A 23,409-nucleotide genomic window follows, 5' to 3' on the forward strand; every position below is an offset into this window, starting at 1 on the left:
CTACTTTAGATAGTCTGGGAAGAGCTCCAGGAGGAGGCGACAACTAGTGGAGATCTGAGTGACAAGTAAAAGATGCAAGGGAAAAACTCTCCAGGCAAAGGGAACGGATACAAAGGCTCTGAGGTGGTCAAGAGTCAAGAGATGGAAGGAAGGCCTGTGTAGCCAAAAGTGAATGAAGAAGAGAGTGGATAAAGACAAGCAGAGGTGATAGGGCTGAAAAGCCCAGGGAATCAAATGTTATAGGAAGACAAGATTGCAATCAAAGTGAGATGTCAAACCCCTGGAGTTGTTCAGTAGGTGTGAAGCCATCTTAAGGGGCAGACTTAATGAGGATCAAGTGTCCTCATTAAGGAGGACTTAGAGAGCTAGTGGGTACGATGAAAAAGGAGGTGCTCTATGAGAGAAATGCAGGTCATCGCTAACCAGGCTAGTGTCTTTAGGCCACTGCAGGCCAATTCAACTGGAAATCCCCTCATCTGACAAACACGCAAGTGCTGCTCTCTGCCAGGCCCCACCTCCCCCCATTCTTTTCCAAGTGTCTCCGCCTGCAGTGATTAGGTTAGAAAGCATTTCTCTCTGCTCTCACTTAGTCAGTTCCTGCAGTGTGTAAGACTACAGAGCTGAATCAGGAATGTCAAAGAATGTTCATACATAATAAAGGAGTCACACATATTAGAAATGACATTGTTACTAAAAAGCCATACAATATCTCATTTAGAGAATATGCTTAACAAAATATACATCTTAAAAATTCAGCATGCCAGAATGCTTTTTCAGGTGTTTCCATTTGAGAAATAAAGAATAAAAATTGGTAATAATTATAGACACAACTTCATACAATAATCTGGATAATATGCAAGAAGCATCATGATGTCTTTCAGATATTTCTCTTTGTGGCTAACGAACCACACATCAAAGGATGGACCAAAGTTCAGATGTACACAGTCCAGGGCGCCTCCCAGCACAGTGGCAGTGTCCTCAGGGATTTTCTTTCCCTCAGTGAGAGACATGGGGGATGGGGAGGAGCCCAGGAGTGTCACCAGAAAGTACACAACCCAGCTTCTTACCCAGCCCGCTGGCATCATCAACTATCAAACCATTTGCTCCTCTTTGCAAGAGGTGCTCCTTTAGAAGGTCCCAATAATTTCTGCTTATATTGTTCGACCAGCTGGTTGAAGCGGGTTTCCGTCTTATTTCCCTTAGCTTTTTTCCTAGATACCTACAAATGAAAGGATTAGAAACATAATATAATCGATTTCAAAGACTACATATCACCTTACCCTCAGGCCACCCAAGAGAGAAAGTAAGTGGGACAGAGATCATATCTACCAGAAAGGGGTAGGTTTCGAGAGAGAGACCCTGAGAGAGAAAGGCTCAAACAGAATCATCCACTGGTAAGAAATTAGACCAAGAGTGAGTGCACACGGAGCAGGGCCTGACTAACTTCCCTGTCTGTTGGGGGCTCAGGGGCCTCTCTTACTCTAGCTCCCAAAGGCTCACTTTAGCCTCAAAGCGGATGAGCCAGCACAGAGTCCGGCCATTCTTGCTTGCCCGTTCCCTCCCCAAGAACACTGCTCATGGGATTTCAGAGATCTCTATAATATAGTATGGCATAGGTCAGAACCTTCCCAGACACAGATTTCTTGAGTAGAATGGGAAGCTAATGCTGCTTTTACCCTTAAAGGAAAGAGACTAGGGAAAGGGAGAAGCAAGCTTGACTTCAAGTGTTAAAGAATGTAGGACTACCATTTTCTACTAAAAGGAACTAGGGCTCCTTGGGAAAATGGCTAATGTCAGGACTGGGGAAGAGGTACCTGAGCTGAGCCTGGGACATCCTGCACTAGAAAGCAAGGGTACTACCAGACAAATAGGCCACATCAGAAAGATGCAGAAGCCAACGTGCAGGGGCTTCTGCCAGCCTTAGACAGGATAAGAATAATGACAGTATTTGAAACACATCAAGCATATGAAAACTCAGGATTTCATAATACTAAAAAATGAGCCAGTATGGCAACAGCTCATTACTCTGAAAACTAATACAGAGAGAAAAAAAAAAATCAAGCATTTATCCTGTCTTTCCTACATAAATGATATTTTGTGGTAACCAAATAATTGACAAAGGAAGATTTTTCTTTCTAGAGTTCTAATTAAAAACGCAAAAGGATACAAGTTTAAATAATCAGCATTCTGTAACCCATAATGAAATAATGGATCTGGTAACACTCATCAAGAATTGCTAAGGCCGTTACATGAAAGGCTAATTGGGAACTTCATCAATGGAGGGATAAGGCAGATAATCCTCAAATCTACTGATCAATCTCAGAATCACTAAAAATGGGCAACCAGGTAGTATGTGCCTCAGGTGATATAAGGAAACACACACACCACCTATGAAATACTCTCTTCAAGAAAACTGAACTTGAGGCCAAGCACGGTGGCTTACGCCTGTAATCCCAGCACTTTGGGAGGCCGAGGCAGGCGAATCACCTGAGGTCAAGAGTTCAAGGCCAGCCTGGCCAACATGATGAAACCCCATCTCTACTAAAAATACAAAATTAGCTGGGCATGGTGGCGCGTGCCTGTAATCCCAGCTACTCGGGAGGCTACTCCGGGAGGTGGAGGTTGCAGTGAGCCGAGATTGCGCCATTGCACTCCAGCCTAGGCAACAAGAGCAAAACTCCATCTCAAAAAAATTAAAAAAAAAAGAAAACTGAACTTGATCAAGCTACCAGACCAAACTAACTACCAGGTGACAGGCAATATGGGAGTGTCACAGAAACTGGTTAAATGACACCACAAGGAAGCAAATGGCTAAATTAAAAATGTAACACAAATGACCTGGTTTCTCCAATAAATGAATAGCATGGAAAAAAGGGTGGTAAGGGAGAATGGATATTAGAGAAGAAAAAAATGATTTAAGAAATTAAAAACCCAAGTATAATGTGTGGACTTTGGATCCCGACTCATACTAACCAAGTATAAAAAAATTTTGTTCAGGCAGTTGGGGAAATTCTAATATGGCTTTAATATATCATTTGTGTAGTAGATGATAAAGGGCTTATTAGTTTCATTAGATATTATAATGGCATAAGCTGTGTGTGTTTAAGGCCTGATCAGTTAGAGATGCACTCTTGAGGTTTTTCTGAGCAATATGTTTCATTTTCATATGAGACACATTTACATGTGAAATGGGCTTTGCTTTAATATACTCTAGGGGGGGAAAGCATGTTATAGGGAATATGTAAAACAAAGAGACTGCTGAAACACAGAACAGATACATGGAGGTTCATTTTACTTTTTTCTCTCCACTTTTATGATTGTATAGCTCAACATTCTCTAAAAAGCTCCCGTCCTACACAGAAGTCTTTCTTTTTTTCTTTTTTGCTCAACTAACCAAGGTACAAACATGGCTACGACCTAGCAGAACTCACCTGCTCGGAAGATAATTGCTGTTTCTCCTGCTTCCACTGGTTTATCTGGGGCTTTGGCTTTTTGGGATGGACGGGCTTCACTTTGCCTTTGTCCCGCAACCTGAAATAACATGGCTGAGTGTCACCTTGAGTCCTTCTTCTAATCTGACACCCCTGGGTTCTCTTAGCTGAAGAGCTAAAATTCCTCTTTGTACACTGGCTCTTCCCAAGCCCATGATAAGTGAAGTCATTCTAAAAAGGGATACTGCAACAGACCCTTTGAAAGCTCAACATTTGTATACTTAGGACTGCTTGATGCCCGGAGTTTGAGATCAGCCTAGGCAACATAGCAATCCCCTGTCTCTACTAAAATGAAATTAAAAAGTCCCAGCTACTCAGGAGGCTGAGGAAGGTGGATTGAGTCCAGGAGTTGAGGTTACAGTGCGCTATGATCATGCCACTGCACTCTAGCCTGGGTAACAGAGCAAGACCCTGTGACATGGTTTGGATCTGTGTCCTTGCCCAAATCTCATGTTGAATTGTAATCCCCAATGTTGAAGGCTGGGCCTAGTGGGAGGTGACTGGATCATGGGGATGACTCCTTCATGAATGGTTTAGCACCACCCCCTCTGTGCTGTTCTCGTGACGGTGAATGAGTTACCACAAGGTCTGGTTGTTTAAAACACTCCTTCCCCCTGCTCCTGGCCATGTGATGTGCCGGCTCCCACTTCACTTTCCACTATGATTAAGTTTCCTGAGGCCTCCCTAGAAGATGAGCAGCTGCTGTCATGCTTCCTGTACAGCCTGTGGAACCATGAGCCAATTAAGCCTCTTTTCTTTTCTTTTTTTTGAGACGGAGTCTCGCTCTTTCGCCCAGGCCAGAGTGCAGTGGCGCGATCTCGGCTCACTGCAAGCTCTGCCTCCCGGGTTCATGCCATTCTCCTGCCTCAGCCTCCGGAGTAGCTGGGACTACAGGCACCCGCCACTGCGCCCGGCTAATTTTTTGTATTTTTAGTAGAGACAGGGTTTCACTGTGTTAACCAGGATGGTCTCGATCTCCTGACCTCATGATCCACCCGCCTTGGCCTCCCAAAGTGCTGGGATTACAGGCGTGAGCCACCACGCCCGGCCAAGCCTCTTTTCTTTATAAATTACCCAGTCTCAGGTATTTCTTTATAGTAGTGGAAGAACTGAATAATACGCTGTCTCTAAAAATAAAATAAATAAATAAATAAATAAAACCCCATGGATGTCTCAAAAACCTTCATTTATTTAACAAATATTTTGTAAAGATTTATTTTTGTAGAGCACTAATCTGTTGTCCCAAACAGAAACTACAACTGAACCTCAAGTATGTGGTCTCAGCTGGCAGAGATGGCCATCTGGACAAGAGGAAGCTCTTCAAAAGAGGAGAAAAGGGGCACAAAAGCCTGCCCTAGGAGGCCCCTCTGCCATTGATCTAAGAGTGACATCTCTGATGGTGTTGAAGACTCGCGTGTTAACCCCGTGTGTGGGAATACATAGCACCAAGCATCCTTTTCAACCAAACAAATGCCACAAAGAGAAAATAACTCAGCAAAAACAAACCCGCTTAGAACCCACCCACTGTTCTATGGTGCCGCCCTCCTGCATCTCACCTGATTTTGGGGCCTTGGTGTGAGGGGAGCGCCAGGACCTTTCTTCTCTTCTTTCCATCAGGCAGCTCCACCTGCTCCACTTCAGCCTTGGTCTGGAACCCGGTCCATGAGGTAGAGCCCGCCTTTCCCTTCTGCTCTGGGGGCACCTTGCTTTGTTCCTCTGTGTGGTGTTGAGCTGCCTTCTGTTGCTGGTCTTTTGCAGGCTCTGGTTGCCCCTTCTGAGGCTCACCAGTTGCAGGCTTGGATCTCATTTTTTGCTGCATAAAACAAGAAAATGCCATCTGGTTTCTGGATGAGCTTTGTTTGCTGCAAATACTCAGAAGATGAGCTTTATGTGTGCTAGATGAAAGAAGAGGAATTCTTCCCCCACACAATTGGAGACTAGAGGAAAGTGAATACATGTAGTTCACAAGCCCTGCCATAGTAACAGATGGTTACTGGGTGGGGGACACAAAATAACCATTCCCCTTCCCATAACACAGAAATAAGGGAGAGTGCATGCCCAAAATTCAAAAGCCAGTAGGTGGGACAATTATCAAAGGTGTAACCTATGTAGAAGAATACAAGAAGAAAGCAAGCAACAGAAAAGATAATGAAGTAATAAGGGCTGAGAATTTTTCAAAACTAATGACAGTCACTAAACCACAGATCTAGGAACTCAGAGAAGACCAAATAAGATAAATACTAAACAATTTACAACTAGTCATATCATAGACAAACTGCAGAAAATCAAAGATAAAATCTTGAAAGAAGCCAGACAGGGGAAAAATTTTACCTATAGAGGAACAAGGATGAGATTACATCAAATCTCTCTCTCTTTTGTTTTTAATAGGCACCCTCCCAAACCAGAGTAGGTTGAGAGAGATTTCCAAGACTTCAAAAACCACGTAAGCAAGAAGGGAGTGAAGTGAGATATTTAATATTTAAATTTTTAAAAGAAAAAAAATCACCAACCAACAATCCTGTATCCGATAAGCTTATCCTTCAAAAGTGGAGGAAAAGACTTACTCAGACAAAAGAAAATGGAGGGAATTTGTTGCCAGTAGACCTGTCTGCAAGAAATACGAAATAAATCTCTTCAGAGAGAAGAAAAATGACATAGGTCAGAAACTGAGATCGTTTTCAAGAAAGGAAGAACATCAGGAATGGAATAAATGAAGTGAAGACAACAAGGAAAAGATGCTGTGGGAAGGAAGGCATCAAGGAAGTTACAGAAGTATTTGCAATGAAGTGGAAGAAACAGAAGATTCAAGTGAAATTAATGTAATGATAAGTGTGTGTTGTTCTTCTCTTTCACCTTAGAAATCTAGATAGGTACAATGATACAATGAACATTCATTATATGTCTGGTGTGTGCCAGTCTGTTTCCAGGATACAAAACAATAGTGTCTACCCTTCAGGACTCACAGCCAGGTGGAGATAAGAGATGCATACACAAATAAACCAAAGTAAAAAAAACTACACAGCTTAAGGAAGTCCATGAAAATCAAGTAAAGCGGGCCTTATATCTTTTGAGAGAGGTGGAGGAATGTAACTTGAAAGAGATCATTTGATCTGCATATGCAAAGTGAGTAGAGGCATCTTTACACAGAAAGAACAGTATGAATATACATCCAGGCAACAAATAAAGTAATTTGGATGTTAAAAAAACATAACAAGGCCGGGCTCAGTGACTCACGCCTATAATCCCAGCACTTTGGGAGGCTGAGGCAGGTGGATCACTTGAAGTCAGGAGTTCGAGACCAGACTGGCCAACATGGTGAAACCCTGTCTCTACTAAAAAAATACAAAAATTAGCTGGGCAGGGTCGTGTGCACCTGTAGTCCCAGCTACTCGGGAGGCTGAGGCAGGAGAATCGCTGGAACCCAGAAGGCAGAGGTTGCAGTGAACGAGATTGCGCCACTGTACTCCAACCTGAGCGATACAGCAGGACTCCATCTCAAACAGACAAACAAACAAAACTGGTAGCTTCAGAATCACCTCTCAAACAATGGCTAACAGTAATAAACAATTCTATTATCTGGGGAAAAAAGGTGCCTTGAACAACAACCAGATCCCAGATTTTCCAACCTAGGGCCATTGCATTAACCACCAGAATGGCTCATCTGTTGGTAATCCTCTTGGTATACACCACAAAGACTACAAATGTTTGCTGTATATGCAAGTGAACTTTGCTGTGCAATATCAATGAGAGCTCTAAGAATGACAGAGTCAAGAATAATCTGGCCCTGTATGTCCTGGGGGAAGATGGGTAAGAGAATGAGTACTGACTGTGTGCTGACCATGCAGTATGCTAGACGATGGACATGTATTATCTCATTTAGTCCTCAGCAATCATGTGAGGCAGATGTTGTCCATCCATTTTACAAACTGAAGTTCAGAGCGGTAATAACTGCCAAGGAACATGCAGCAAAAAGAGCAGAGCCAGAGTATGAGCATGAGTATGCCTATTCCTAAAGTCCCTGCCCCACCTTCTATACCACACCAGATTAAAAACAGTACTAAAACTATCAGGCTTCACACTTCTGGAGCCAACTAATAAAAGAAAATATGGAAGAGATAACTGAAATCTACAGGTAATGGGAAACCTTAACCTCAACCATTAATTTTGGCATGTACTATCACCAAACACTGTAAAGAACGGCTGACTGGAAATAACATTGGTCTGCTTCCTCTCTCCTTCCTTTCCCTTCTGCTGTAGAGCTATCAGACATGGGCCAGCAGATAAGAAGATGGCCTGGAGAGGCTTAGGGAACTGGGAGTAAAGGGAACTGGGAGCAAAGAAACCTAACTGAGGGGAGAACTACTCTAAGAGAGCAGAAGCACAAAGTGAACAAAATAGAAGAGTTTATGTCCTTAAAAATATGGACCATTTAATTTCTGTACCAAGCTGCGCTGGATCCTTAATTCCTTCATTTTAAGTTTTCTTCGATCTTCTAAAGAGAATTCCACTATTGGTCTCTGTCAGAGGGAGACAGAATGCCAGTCATTAGACTTCTTCATCTGTGCATGCAATGAGCTGAGTTTTTCCCCTTCACACATCCTCCCCCAACCCACCTTTTTTTTTTTTGTCCACTTGCCACTGTTTCCCACCCCTCAAATGTCAGAGGACACTAGGCATAAAGGAGAAGGCTGGTTTCCTGCAAGTGGTCCTAAGGGAACAAGTCTCCCCAGAGGACAAGGCCTACCTTCACAGGCCCAAAGATTTCTGGATTGTTGTTGATGAGGCGCAGGGCTTTCAGGGCATGCTCGTGCTCTTGGAACTCTGCAAAGGCGTAGCCGAGGGACTGACCCTTCATGTTCCCATGAACTCCTTTGAGGTCTCGCATCACTCTACACTATGAGTAGAGCAAGAAAAAAATCAGTAATTACAGAATGAGAAGACTTGCCTGACATGAACTGCTTTAATAGAGTCAATAAGAAATCAGGCTATTGGGTGAGCATGGTGGTTCATGCCTGTAATCCTAGCACCTTGGGAGGCCGAGACAGGAGGACTGCTTGAGGCCAAGAGTTTGAGACCAGCCTAGGCAACATGGCAAAACCTTGTCTCTACAAAAAATACAAAAAATTAGCCAGTGTGGTGGCACCTCAGCTACTCAAGAGGCTGAAGCAAGAGGATCACCTGAGCCTGCGGAGGTTGAAGTTGCAGTGAGCCATGATGACACCACTGCACTCCAGCCTGGACAACAGAGTGAGACCCTGTCTCAAAAAAAAAAAAAAAAAAAATCAGGTTATGGAAACATAATATTCATTTATACCACTATCACAAAAATCACACTGGAATAACACTTATGTGTGTCCATCTTATTAGAATTTACCTACTAAGACCATAAAACAGATTAAAATTATATTTTCTTGCTTTCTACTAGTTTATAGACATCAACAGAGACCTAAAAAAAAAAGCACATAAACAAAACTTCCTAAAGAAAATTTATAAAGCGGTTTGGATGTTAAAAAACAAACACAATACAAACACAACTGTTCGCGATACATACAAATTGAGAGGCACATGGTATTTTAAGCGTGTAACAAGTTGCTGCCGAGGATGGAGTACTGTCCACAGATCTTACAACTGAAAAAAGCCCTCAGGAAGGAAATTATTGAAGAAGGGAAGGAGGAAGGCCTGATGGCTTTAGATAAGAAAGACATTTCAAGCATAGGAAAAAGTCTGTCCAACATACAGGCTCAGAAATATAGGAAGAAGTTTCAGCTCTCTTTGCTTGCAGCTCAGATCCTCTCTAGTGTGGTTTTCCCTTAAATCCTTAAGCCAGATGTAGTAAACATCTGGGTCACCAAAGTATGGCAGGACTTTTTGAGAAAATTGATCATTTACATGCCATTACTACCAAAGCTGTCGTTCTCATGTAATGGAGACGGCTAAGTATGGGGGACACATGGATGCCACATTTAGTTTATGTCCAGTGTCCACTCTATGCCTAGAACTGTCATATACTGTAAGGGAATCAAGAAAAGTATATAATGAAGATCCTGTTCTCAAGATGCTTACCATCTTACTGAGACACTATACATACACATAGGAAAGAATGAAGAGGAGAATTCAACATAATGCAAAATATTCTAGAATAAACATAAATTTCTCTAAATTATGACAGGTGTTAAATATGCAGACACTAAGTATTCAGATGATATGAGAAATTACACAACTGTCCCTCCCCTGTAACCAGTAACACTAAGCAGTTTTACTAACTGTGGTGTCAGATATGTGCTGATATATTCACATTCTCTCAAGTAATCTCCCAAATACCAATCCATACATTTTGAAGAGGTTTTCAGGGATTAGGAAAACAGTTTATGGTGGTGAAACAGAGTAAAGCAGACCCAAAATATTGGCAATGGTACTTTTAAAATAAATATTGACCAAGAGATGACTATGTACCAGGTACTACACCAAGGATTGGGGATAATGAGATAACGCTTGCCTCAAAAACTCACTCTAGTGGGGAGAAGTGACTGACAGACAGTTTGAGGCCAGGGTAATAGTAAGCAGTATGACAGAGATATGCAAGGCCAGGCCCAGTGGTTCACACTTATAATTCCAGCACTGTGGGAGGCCGAAGCAGGGGGATCGTCTGAGCTCAGGAATTTGCGACCAGCCTGGGCAACATGGCAAAACCCTGTCTCTACAAAAAACATAAGAAATTAGTCAAGCATGGGCTGGGCGTAGTGGCTCACGCCTGTAATCCCAGCACTTTGGGAGGCCGAGGCAGGCGGATCACTTGAGGTCAAGAGATTGAGACCATCTTGGCAAACATGGTGAAACCCCGTCTCTACTAAAAATACAAAAATCAGCTGGGCGTGGTGGTGCTTGCCTGTAGTCCCAGCTACTCGGGAGGCTGAGGCAGGAGAATCGCTTGAACCTGGGAGGCGGAGGTTGCATTGAGCCGAGATTGTGCCACTGCATTCCAGCTTAATGACAGAGTGAGACCCCATCTCAAAAAAAAAAAAAAAAAAAAAAACCAGAAAGAAAGAAATTAGCCAGGCATGGTGGTGTGTAACTATAGTACCAACTACTTGGGAGGCTGAGGTGGGAGGATTGCTTGAGCTTGGGAGGGGGGGTTGCAGTGACCTGAGATGGCACCACTGCACCGCAGCCTATGACAGAGCAAGACCACATCTTAAAAAAAAAAAAAAAAAAAAAGAAAGAAAGAAAAAAAAGAAAAGAGAAATATGCAAAGGGGAATGTGGAGGCAGAGAAGTTCTGTACTCACACAGAGTCTAACCAAGTTGGTGTGAACCAGTGTTTTTCTAATTCAACTGCTGAACATCTACATGGCTTCCTGTGTTGACCACAAGGCATAGGGGACTCTGACCACAGGGTAAAAATCTAACTAGGAGTAAAATACTCTTCCAAAAAGCAAAGCAGATTATTTTCTCTGCAAGAAAATTCACATGATAGCACAAAGTATAATGCTAAGCACACAACAGGCATTTAATAAATGCTTGCTAAATTAATTCGTGCAGACAGAGACTTCCTTGCATTCTGCTGTAATTCAGTCAGATGTAAAAGACAATTCTTAGAAGAAAAAGAACCAAACCAAGAAACTGCTAAATTCAGCCATGCATGCTGACAACATGTCCAGAAGAAAGTCTGTTGATGGCCCAGCACAGTGGCTCACGCCTGTAATCCTAGCACTTTGGGAGGCCGAGGTGGGCAGATCACTTGAGGTCAGGAGTTTGAGACCAGACTGGCCAACATGGTGAAATCCCTTCTCTACTAAAAATACAAAAATTAGCCAGGCGTGGTGGCACACGCCTATAGTCCCAGCTATTCAGGGGGCTGAGGCAGGAGAACTGCTTGAGCCCAGGAGGAGGAGGCTGCAGTGAGTCAAGATTGCACCACTGCACTCCAGCCTGGGCAACAGAGTGAGACTTCGTCTCAAAACAAACAAAAATCTGGCACCACAGCCTGAGGGAAATGCTTGATCTGACCCAAGATCAGAATGAAAGTTCCAAATGGACAGGGCCACATCTCACCTCCTTGATGCGCACCCCTTTCTCTCCACTAGTAGCACTCAGCAGCAGCTTTCTGAGCTGTTTGTCATCTACAGCCTTTGGGAGATTGTGCAGGCAGAGCCTGGTTCGGGAGACAAAGATATTCTGGTCCTTGAGTTTCTGATGCTTCAGCAGCTCAAACTGAAAGAACAACCAATGGTTAACAGTACAACCCACTCTTTTTAAGAGGCAGGCTCATAATTCTCCAAAAGGAAAGAATTATGATCCCCATCCCATAACCACACATATAGAAAACGGATGGAAACTGCCCACACCGCAGCTTTACAATGCCTAGTATAGGGAAATAAAAGTCCAACGGAACAAGATGGTGGGTGGGTAATAGTAAAATCATAGGCTCTGGAGACCCATCCCTAACTGGAGAAATTACATAAAATTTTAAAGCCTCAATTTTTCATCTATAAAATGAAACAGTAGATCAAAGTCTCTGAGCACTGAGGTGAGGACAAAATGAGATAATATAAGGCTGGGCAGGGTGGCTCACGCCTGTAATCCGAGCACTTTGGGAGGCCAAGGCAGGCACATCACCCGAGGTCAGGAGTTCAAGATCAGCCTGGCCAACATGGTGAAACCCTGTCTCTACTAAAAATACAAAAATTAGCCAGGCATAGTAGTGCTTGCCCGTAATCCCAGCTACTTGGGAGGCTGAAGCAGGAGAATCGCTTGAACCTGGGAGCCGGAGGTTGCAGTGAGCCAAGATTGCACCATTGCACTCCAGCCTGGGCAACAAGAGTGAAACTCGGTCAAAAAAAAAAAAAAAAACCTAGCTCAAAACATAGCCCAGAACAAACAACAAATAATACTGTGATTAACATCTATGCCCAGTCCTCATCTACCCACCAACTCAACTGATTATCTAATCCTTCCAAAAGGAAATGGAACTTATTCAAAGAATACTTTACAGAATGCTGTCTTGTCTCAACTCTGCCACCCTGAGGCAAAGGAGCACCAATGACCACAGAACCATATTTTGCTCTTAGAGCAATACCCTCAACTATGCTGCCACGAAACCCCAGTTTCTGCGTGATGTGTCTAAAATGAAATGAAAGATGACATTCTTCTCCCAATTAGTTTTTTTAAACCAAGTTGGTAGAAAAAAGTTTTCAATTAAAAGTTTTTCTTTTGTCAAGTCTTCTCAGTCCTGCTGCTTCTTGTTTGGTAAAAGTACCAACAGATCACAAAATAAACAAATCCCCTGGAAAATGACTATTAAAGGAACATCTGAAAAGGCTATCATGTTTAAGTTTAACAGACTATTTTTCTGTCAGGAAAAGCTGTGCCTGCTGTGAATTTATAATGCATACCTATCACTGAATGAGCTTTTTGCTAACAAAATTAGTTTTAAATTAAATATGTCATTATTGTACTGTGATCAGACAAGGGTATATAGTGCCTTTATAAAATTGAGGCTTTAAAATTTTATGTAATTTCCCCAGTTAGGGATGGGTCTCCAGATCCTATGATTTCTAGGTGTTCACTACCAGAAAAGTTGAAAACACTAGTGCAGAATCTGTGCACACTGAAAAAAAGACACACTGCCTCCTGCTGTCATTACACTCTCACCCCTGTTCCTCATCTGCATGTTAAGGTTCCATAGCTAATTCTGTTCCCAGTTATGCATCTTTACCATTCTAGGCTGGCTTGGCTTTTTGGAAGTAAGTTATATGGGAAAAAGTAAAAATTACTGGGAACATTACCAAGCAGCAAAGGAATATGAGTTATCAGTTAACATCAGAAACATCCATAAGATGGAGTTTTTCTAAAATGATTTTATAATCTGGAGATACCAACTCCTCCCAACTGACAGCTACCCCTTTCAAGAGCCATATTTTCTTCCTTCTCTAATAACTCCAGCCCATTCTGATCTTCCCCTTTTACATTATTCTGTGTTTATACTGACACTTAATTACACGTAGCAATAGCCTCTGACTGTCTACTGCATGATGTAGCAGCATGTGTTCAGCAAACATTTACTGCCAAGCACTAGGGAAACAAATAATAAGACACAGTTCTTTTATACTGGCATAGAAAGCAGATAGAATACTATGCATAATCTTGGGTTACTTGCTGTTTCACCTATGTGCTTTTCTCTCTAACAGGGCAATAAGTGCGGTCTGTGACTGTACTTGGCTCTTTGATGAGCATACCTAGCATTCGATAACTATTTTTGATTGATTTATAGGCCACGCAGAACCTGAAGGTCAATGCCTCATCTACTCACCCGTTCTCTTTTGGCCATATCAGCAGCACTCACACCCTCTGCAGCCTTCGTCCCAGCACGAATCACTGCAGAAAGAGGGAAAAAGGCCAAGACATCAACAAGGGAATTTTCACTGAGCAACAAGAGGAATGTGATTTGAATGATGCAAACTCTTTGGGCCCAGAGGACTATGTTGGCCAGGACGCGGTGGCATTTGGTTAGGTCCAGAAATAGGCTACAGGGCTAAGTTCTGGGCTCAGAGCTGCTCTCAAGGACTAAAACTCTGAACATTTTGTGATTTTATTCCTCTTCTCCTTCTCTCCCCTCAAAGAATCTTCACGTACATGCCCAAAGTCAGAAAGAAGGGCCTGGAAGAAGTATGGAACATAAGTACATTTTGGGCATTTAGAATGCACAATGTTCCACCTATAATCTGCCCTTGGAACTTAACTTTGCTGTTCCTTATATACTTGAGGTCCATTACTAAACAGTGAGATAAGCCAGCCGAAAACAGTTATGTTGCCATAGAGGGCTGGTGTTGAAGGCTAAAGGACATTACTAGTACAGGCTGTGAAGCTATGGAGGAGGTGAGCTGATAAATGCTGTGTGACCTAGAAGAAAGAATTTTTAAAAAAATTTAAAGCTAATTTTTTTTGTCTTTCTGACACTAAAGGAAAGTACTGGGTGCACATTTTAAATCCATGAATAATCCAAAAGAGTAATTTTAGTCATAATGAAAACCTCTTATTAGAAATGATGACAAGAAGCAAAGGTATTTTGAATTCTTCCTCCCTCTTTGCCTTGCCAATCCTCTACTCAAAAAGACTTAAGGCAACCAGGCAGAAAAGATAATGGGACAGTTAATCCACAAAAATGAGTGAAGGTTTACTAATAGAGAGCCACATTTATTAAAGTGGAATGATCATATAACACTGTTAAAGAGAACATTTGGGTTTTTAATTTGAAACATGCTCCCAGACATACTATTGCTGGATCAATGATATGGCACAGGGCCAGCTACTTAGAAGCCTGGGTTACATCTCCCTACTCACAGCCTTCTCGGGCCAGATAGAGATTCCGGGTGCCAGTCGGCTTCTTCACCTTCGTCGTCTGAAGCTTTGCAGCCTCATCACGGGTCACCGCCAAGTCAACCTTGAGCTGCCGGCCATCCAGTTTAAGCCCACCAGCCTGTAACAGATCACAACCCTTTCTTAAAACACATAATGGCCGGGCACAGTGGCTCACACCTGTAAACCTAGCACTTTGGAAGGCTGCGGCAGGTGGATCACCTGAGGTCAGGAGTTCAAGGCCAGCCTGGCCAACATGGTGAAACCTCATCTCTACTAAAAATACAAAAATTAGCCGGGCATGGTGGTATGTGCCTGTAATCCTACTCGGGAAGCTGAGGCAGGAGAATGGCATGAACCTGGGAGACGGAGCTTGCAGTGAGTGGAGATCACGCAACTACACTCCAGCCTGGGTGACAGAGCGAGACTCCATCTCAAAAAAAAATAAAATAAAATAAAAAAATAAAAAAACAAAAACAAAATAAAACAACACATAATGGGTAGAAACTAGAAACTAAGCACCTGACAAGAACACCATAGAAAGGGATACGGCAAACATCAATTACGCTATGGAAGCCAAGCCCTACGACGTTTCAGCCCAGCTAGCTACAAATGGATCACTGGGCCTCACAATATTTAGTATAGCTGTGCAAAAGGCCACATGTATTTCAGGCAGTCAGCAGTAAAGAATTTATTTTCTGGGAGCTGATTAGTCCCAAAGTAGACCCAAACTGAGGAAAGTTATCTGTAACCAGGCAAACGTCTAGTATTGTAAAGAAAGCTAATGAAATTGTAGAGTACTTACTCAAGAGGACTTAAGAAATAACAGCAATATTAGATAACATTATACTCGATTATAGAACAAATGGAGTAATTCTCCATCACCCACACACATTCTCTCTCAAACATCTACTCTATTTCACAGACGACCTTAATACCTTCTTATCCTAGTCTTTCATGTTATCAGTTTAGGATAGAGGCTGACACAGACAGCAAGCAACAAATATCAGATACGTGATTATCCCCTTTTCCTCACCTATGAAGTAGAGATCATAATTCTGCCTACCTCAAAGGGCTGATGTAATGATTAAATAAGATAATGCATGTAAAGTTCAGTGCCTAACACAAAGTGCTAAATAAGTGTTAGTTTTATTATTACTGACAAGAATAATAATAATAAAGCTTTGTATAAATATCAGATGTTGCCCCTAAGAGCCAAACTGCCTCCTGTGTTATAAGGTAAAGGAAATATCTTCCTTACCTCATTCTCTGGAGAAGCAGCTAGAAGGCATTTCTGAGCTGCTTCTTGAGTCATGAACTGGGCAAATGCACAACCTGCACAAGGAGACACAATTTAGTGAGATCCCAAACTCCCACAGATAAACCAAAGACAACATTACAAATGGCAGCAGCCTGACACAGAGTGGAAGGGATAGGTGGCATCCATTTATTAAGTACAGCCATGTAGACGGGCACAGTGGCTCACGCCTGTAATCCCAGCACTTTGGGAGGCCGAGGCGGGCAGATCACGAGGTCAGGAGATCGAGACCATCCTGGCTAACACGGTGAAACCCCGTCGCTACTAAAAGTACAAAAACTTAGCCAGGCGTGGTGGCGGGCACCTGTAGTCCCAGTTACTTGGGAGGCTGAGGCAGGAGAATGGCGTGAACCTGGGAGGCGGAGCTTGCAGTGAGTCGAGATAGTGCCATTGCACTCCAGCCTGGGCGACAGAGCAAGACTCCATCTCAAAAAAAAAAGTACAGCCATGTACTTGCATAAGGACATTTTGGTCAGTGACAGACTGCATATACAACAGTGGTCCCAGAAGATTATAATGGATCTGCCCTATACAGGTGTACCATTTTTTATCTTTTATACTGCATTTTACTATACCTTTTCTATGTTTAGAAATATTTAGATACACAAATACTTACCATTACGTTACAACCGCCTACAACATTCAGTATAACAACATGCTGTGCTGTACAGGTTTGTAGCCTAGAAGCAATAGGCTATACCATATGACCTATGTGTGTAGTAGGCCATACCATCTAGGTTTGTGTAAGTACACTATGACATTCACACAATGACAAAATCACCAAATAATGAACTTTGCAGAATGTATCCCCATCATTAAGTGACGCATACTGCACTATGAGACAGGCACTATGTTAGGTACCAAATAATCAAGACAAAGATACCACTGCTCTTAATGAAATTTTATTATTACTTCCTCCATCTGTTCTAATTCTTCTTAGAACTTTAGTCTCATGATCTCTCTTAATAAGAAATATCCACGTGAAGGCTGGGTGTGGTGGCTCACACTTGTAATCCCAGCTCTTTAGGAGACCAAGGCAGGAAGATCGCTTAAGCCCAAGAGTTAGAGACCAGCCTGAGCAACATGACAAAACCCTGTCTCTACGAAAGAAAAAAAAAAAAAAAATTGGCTGGGTGTGGTGGTGCATGCCTATAGTCCCAGCTACTGAGAAAGCTGAGGTGGGAGGATGACCTGACCCTGGGAGGTCAAGGCTGCAGTAAGCCATGATCACTGCACTACAGCCAGGGTGATAGAGCGAGACCTTGTCTCAAAAAAAAAAAAAGAAAAGCAAGAAATATCCACATGAAATGGTAGAGAAATTCTAGCCTAACACTTAATTCAGCATTACTTATGAAGTACCTATTAGAGGACTAAAAAATAAAGCAGGAACCACTTAACCCTGAACTTAATTACAGATCTCACTGTCTCACAGTCACTTGGGAGGCATCAGATATGGGCAGATCTGCTTCTCAGAGTAAAAGTCTCTGTCCTCTACTATATGAATATAGCAGGGAACCAGAAAGCCAGGAGCTCAATTCTTGGCTCATCCTCTAGAATCTCCATAAGGCATGCCTTTCCTTGATTAGATGCAGGACCAATTAACCCATCTCTATTTCTGCTATTGACAAAAAAACAATTTTTTTTTTTTTTTGAGACGGAGTTTCGCTCTTGTTGCCCAGGCTGGAGTCTAACGGCACAATTTTGGCTCACTGCAACCTCCGCCTCCTGGGTTCAAGTGATTCCTCTGCCTCAGCCTCCCAAGTAGCTGGGATTACAGGCAGATGCCTCCATGCCCAGCTAATTTTGTATTTTTAGTAGTGACGGGGTTTCTCCATGTTGGTCAGGCTGGTCTCAAACTCCCAACCTCAGGTGATCCGCCCACCTTGGCCTCCCAAAGTGCTGGGATTACAGGTGTGAGCCACCGCACCCGGTCAAAAAAAAACAACTTTTATAAGCAAAGAAAGTAAGTTTACCTTTCAGTAGATTCCAAAAAAGAAATACAAGTTTCATAATTCTGTTTAGTATTCCTTTAAATTTTAAATATTCTCTCAGATACTGCCATATTTCCTAGAGCTACTGGGAGCACTGATCTTCTGCCTCCTATAAAAATGAATGGCACAGACTAACTGAAAGGACACATGCACCAGGCCAACACAAAGGTCACCATCTAGGAGCTTCTGTGTCCCCTCCTGCCTCCTATCCTCCACTCACATCTTTATTATAGCACTAGTCAGGTGACATCTTCCCAAACAGAATGAATACCTCAGGAAAAATGACCACAATTCTTGTCTGTTTCTATATCCCTAGCACCTACCATACTGTACAGCATTAATAGATACTCAATAGAAAGAAACAAATAAGGAAATATGGGGAAAATGTTTCTAATAGGCAGATTCAAATGAATCTAATTAGATTGAATATGAAGAAAATTGGTGCTTCTCTCTGAATGGGTAAGAATGTTAACATTGGAGTTTCCAGACTCAGTACCGGGTTCAGTCTTAACATTTCCCTAAAAGACTGCAGTTAATACTTAGCTCTTCCAGGTAGTGAAATGGCATGCTGAGAGGGATAAATTACAGGAGCAGCACGAGGCTGCATGAGTAGGCAGAAAAGGTATCAGAAAAATTTAATGGGCTAGGGAAGGACAATACATTTTTTAAAAAAATGATTAAAACTATGCTTATTAACATCATGAACTCTGTTAACATTAATAGACCACAAGGGATATCTAGTCAGTCAATTGTAGGCTTCATTCTAAAAGTATTAACCCAATATACTACTGCACTAAAAAAGAGACAAAAGATACTACCACCAAAGTAAAGCAATATCATACCATTAACTTGGAACACTCTATGCAATTCAAATTGTCTAAAAACATTTTAGAAATGGAAAAGATCTAAGTAGTATAACTAAACACGAGAGCTGCAGGTACCTTAAGTGATTACTCGAACCCACTCATTTTACAGATGAAAACCTGAAGCCAACAGTAGTTAAATGATTTGCCAAACAGTTTATCTGTAGCATAGCTGGGATTAGATCCCTAACTCTGTTCCATGGTGCTGCCTTATTCACATCTTTTTTTTTTTTTTTTTAAAGAGATGGAGGAGGTCTTGTTCTGTCTCACAGTCTCGAGTGCAGTGGCAATCATAGCTCACTGAAGCCTCAAACTCCTGGGCTCCCCGCAGCCTCCTGAGTAGCTGGGATTTCAGGCACGCACCAGGTCTTACTTTTTTTTTTCTTTTTGAGACGGAGTCTTGCTCTTGTTGCCCAGGCTAGAGTGCAGTGGCACGATCTCGGCTCACCACAACCTCCCTCTCCCAGGTTCAAGCGATTCTCCTGCCTCAGCCTCCCGAGTAGCTGGGATTACAGGCATGCACCACCACACCTGGCTAATTTTGTATTTTTAGTAGACACGGGGTTTCTCCATGTTGGTCAGGCTGGTCTTGAACTCCCAACCTCAGGTGATCTGCCTGCCTCAGCCTCCCAAAGTTCTGGGATTACAGGCATGAGCCACCACTCTCGGCCAGGTCTTACTTTTTTTTAGCTGGGTAAAAATCAAAAGTGATTAGGTTCTATCAATGTGAAAGATAAAAAGGTTTAGAATGGAGGTTCTTAAGCCGTGGATAGGCTCAAGAGAGCCCACACGCCCTCCGAAGCAGCATTTTTCTAAGGAGAGGATTCACAGCTTTTGCTAGATCTCAAACAAATCATGAATCACTATAAATTAAGAACTTAGGCCGGGCGCGCCTATAATCCCAGCACTTTGGGAGGCCAAGGTGGGCGGATCACGAGGTCAGGAGATCGAGACCATCCTGGCTAACATGGTGAAGCCCCATCTCTACTAAAAATACAAAAACAAAATTAGCCGGGTGCGGTGGCGGGTGCCTGTAGTCCCAGCTACTCAGGAGGCTGAGGCAGGAGAATGGCGTGAACCCAGGAGGCGGAGCTTGCAGTGAGCCGAGATGGTGCCACTGCACTCCAGCCTGGGCAACAGAGTGAGACTCCGTCTCAAAAAAAAAAAAAAAAAAAAAAAGAACTTAGTGCTTTAGAAGAATGACTGCAATAGGTGAAATCAAAGATTATGAATGGGTTGGAAAGCTGCTTACCTAACAACAGTATACTAGAATAAAGAATGGTCAATCCTCAAAACTCAAAAGAAATAGCTTTCGGAAAAAAAAAAATCCAAGGCAGCACTCCTGCAACATAGAGTTTTCCTTCTAACAGCTGCCACTGCAACAGAATTTCTCTGTCTGCTTCTACCTCTAACAAAAGCAACAGGAAAAAAAAAGATCCTGGTAATTTCAAGCAATGTGGAGTGATTAGTACCCATGAGATACTATCACATTTGAAATGCAAAGAGCAAAAATGGAATTCATTACCCTAAAGTAAATAAGCAAGGGCTTAAAAAGCTTAGACAAAATTATGGCTATCAGCACCATTAAAGATGCTGAGTGTGACACCATTAAAGACGCTGAGTGTGACACCATTAAAGACAACCTCAGGATGTCCCTGGTACTTTTTTTTTTTTCTTTTTTTTTTTTTATGGAAACAGAGTCTTGTTCTGTGGCCCAGGCTGGAGTGCAGTGACATGATCTCGGCTCATTGCAACCTCCACCTCCCAGGTTCAAGCAATTTTCCTGTCTCAGCCTCCCAAGTAGCTGGGAGTACAGGTGCACGCTGCCACACCCGGCTAAGTTTTTGTATTTTAGTAGAGACGGGGTTTCACCGTGTTGCCCAGGCTGGTCTTGAACTCCTGAGCTCAGGCAATCTGCCTGCCTCAGCCTCCCAAAGTGCTGGGGTTACAGGCGTGAGCCAGCGTGCCCGGCGTCCCTGGTACTTTTATGGAACCCAGAAACCTGGGCTGGATGTACTGTGAACCCCTCAAAATGGCACACACTATGCTCTTGTAACCTAGTCAGTGCCCACGGCAGTGGTCTCAACCCTTTTAGGGCCTGGCCAGCTGACAACACATACCTTTAGAATGCTCTGTATCTGGATGCAAGACAATGCGGACATATTTGAGTTCTCCAAACTGTTGGAGAAGCTCCCCAAGTTCTTCTTCTTCTGAGTCAAAGGACAGATTTCTATGGAAGATAACCAGATGATCACAAGAAAAGTCAATTACATAAGTGAGATCCTATGTTCCAGGACAATGTAAGTGAGTTAGATATCAACTCTCCCTTGTTCAGAAATAGCACTAATACATAGGATGGCCCCCAGTGACCCTTGGCCCCAACTGACTTTCCTTTGTCAATGAGGTTCTCTTTCTCAGGAATCTGAAAACGTAAACAGACAAATACAAAGACCAGAAACTGTAGGTAAAGATTCATTTCTAAACAGCGGTGCCCCCCGCTAGGGAAACTTCTGGGGTGCTGGAAATTTCTACATCTTGATCTGGGTGGTGGCTACATGGATGTATACATATAAAATTTTAACTGAGCTGTATGCTTAGATTCATGTACTTTACAGAATATATGTTATACCTTAAAAAAAAACAAAAACAAAAAGTGGTGTCCCCAGAGAAAAGACCCACAGCCTCCATCACCTAGGGCCCCAGAACTGCCCAAATTTTCACCCTCTTCCTGAGGCTTGCTCTTTGACAACTTTGATTCTGAAACCCTCTTTTTTCACCTAAATTGACCGAAATTCATTTCTCTTACTACAAACTAGAAGACTCACAGCAGACTAGTGAGAAAAGTCAAATTATCTCTCTCAATTAGCCATTTTTTCCTCTGTGCTGTTATTAAATCCAGGTTTCAATTAAAATCTTACTAAGTCAGAAAAATCCCTCAAAATAGTAACACAAAAGCAAATACAGTAAAATTTCGTAAGTCCAAAAAAAGAAAACTACTTACTTCTCTCGATGGGATCAAAAAAATGTTGGAAGGAAATTTTGTTGTCCTAAAATTTCAACACAGTATAAAGATTCCTCATTTCCCCAACTATGTAAATCCTTCCAGGGGTAAGAAAAACAGTCCCTAATAAGTATCTGTAATTTTACTTCTCTTATATGCACTGAATAGCCCCATGAATGATTCTATTTCATGGATAACCCAGATAAAAAAGGTTTTCTGCAATAAAACATATCCTAGCTACATTATTTCTTTTAATTTGCCCCATCTGAGATAGACATGGTTTTCTCTCTTCCACCCCTTTATTTCCCTAAGTTCTTTATTAATCAAAAGGTGTATGAGGAATGGTATCCTTAGTACTGAGGTCACAGGCTTCTTCTTCACTGTGACATTTCTTCCTTCCTGTTAGACAGATCCTCCGCAAATACAAAATTATTTATATGGCAGTTCCAAATAATACAATTTTTAAAATACATGGAAAGACATGCAGTTAGGAGAGAAAATGGGCTTCAGTATAGCATGTATAAATTCATCTCTGTGAATCTTTATGATGTTGGCATGTAGTGTAGGTGTTCTCTGAGTAGTGATTAAGGTTAATTTTTTTGACTTTTTGCTCATGTAATTCATCAATTTCCTAGAATGAACATAAACTGTATAAGAAAACAAATTTTTTAAGACAGAGTCTCACTCTGTTGCCCAGGCTGGAGTGCAGTGGCACAATCCCAGCTCATTGCAACCTCCACCTCTGCGTTTTAAGTGATTCTCGTGCCTCAGGCCTCCCGAGTAGCTGGGATTACAGGCGCGCACCACCATGCATGGCTAATTTTTGTATTTTTAGTAGAAATGGGGTTTCACCATGTTGGCTAGGCTGGTCTCGAATTGCCCTTGAGTGATCCATCTGCCTCAGCCTCCCACGGTGCTGAGATTACAGACCTGAGCCACCACACCCAAGAAAATAATTTTAAAAGATTGTACAAGAAGATAAAATATATACTTCTAAAATCGGATGCAAATGACCCTAGTACACTGGTACTTAAGAAGGACTAGAAGGCAGGCCTGAGGTATACTGAAGACATCCTGACCTCATAAAAGCAGCAATCTATCGCAGTCAGTAGAGCTAAAAGGCAACAGCAACACGAAATAAAGCCTATCGCCACCCCCACTCCCACCTAGTTTTCCTGGAAACAGATGAGATGCCTTACTTTATTCTGGACACTGCATCAGAAGATAAGTTAGGCATAAAGACAGAAATCATTTGAGACAAGCAATGTCAATCCTCCCCAGCACTCCCCCTAAAACAAAGGCCGGAAGCAAGATGTTTCTAACAGTTGAACTGATTTCTTCCAAATGATGCCAACCCAATTACAAAGCATGAAATCTAAATGAAGACATGA

General features: G+C 42.3%; 1 protein-coding gene across 3 annotated transcripts in view; it reads right to left on the reverse strand.

The window, feature by feature from the left end:
- Positions 1-670: 670 nt before the first annotated feature.
- The window catches only part of RBM28 (RNA binding motif protein 28), a 33,642-nt gene continuing 10,903 nt past the window's right edge, over positions 671-23,409 (reverse strand). For all 3 annotated transcript variants that reach the window (XM_002818411.4, XM_054559753.2, XM_054559754.2), the window contains 10 exons: positions 21,138-21,247; positions 16,107-16,180; positions 14,831-14,966; positions 13,800-13,864; positions 11,543-11,701; positions 8,236-8,385; positions 7,934-8,008; positions 5,048-5,304; positions 3,432-3,531; positions 671-1,219 (listed from right to left, as the gene is read on the reverse strand). In XM_002818411.4, the coding sequence (XP_002818457.3) occupies positions 1,085-1,219; positions 3,432-3,531; positions 5,048-5,304; positions 7,934-8,008; positions 8,236-8,385; positions 11,543-11,701; positions 13,800-13,864; positions 14,831-14,966; positions 16,107-16,180; positions 21,138-21,247 (1,261 nt within the window). In that variant the 3' untranslated portion in view covers positions 671-1,084. The remainder of the gene's footprint in view (positions 1,220-3,431; positions 3,532-5,047; positions 5,305-7,933; positions 8,009-8,235; positions 8,386-11,542; positions 11,702-13,799; positions 13,865-14,830; positions 14,967-16,106; positions 16,181-21,137; positions 21,248-23,409) is intronic.

The sequence above is a fragment of the Pongo abelii genome, chromosome 6 (assembly GCF_028885655.2).
Source record: "Pongo abelii isolate AG06213 chromosome 6, NHGRI_mPonAbe1-v2.0_pri, whole genome shotgun sequence".
Taxonomy (NCBI): Eukaryota; Metazoa; Chordata; class Mammalia; order Primates; family Hominidae; genus Pongo; species Pongo abelii.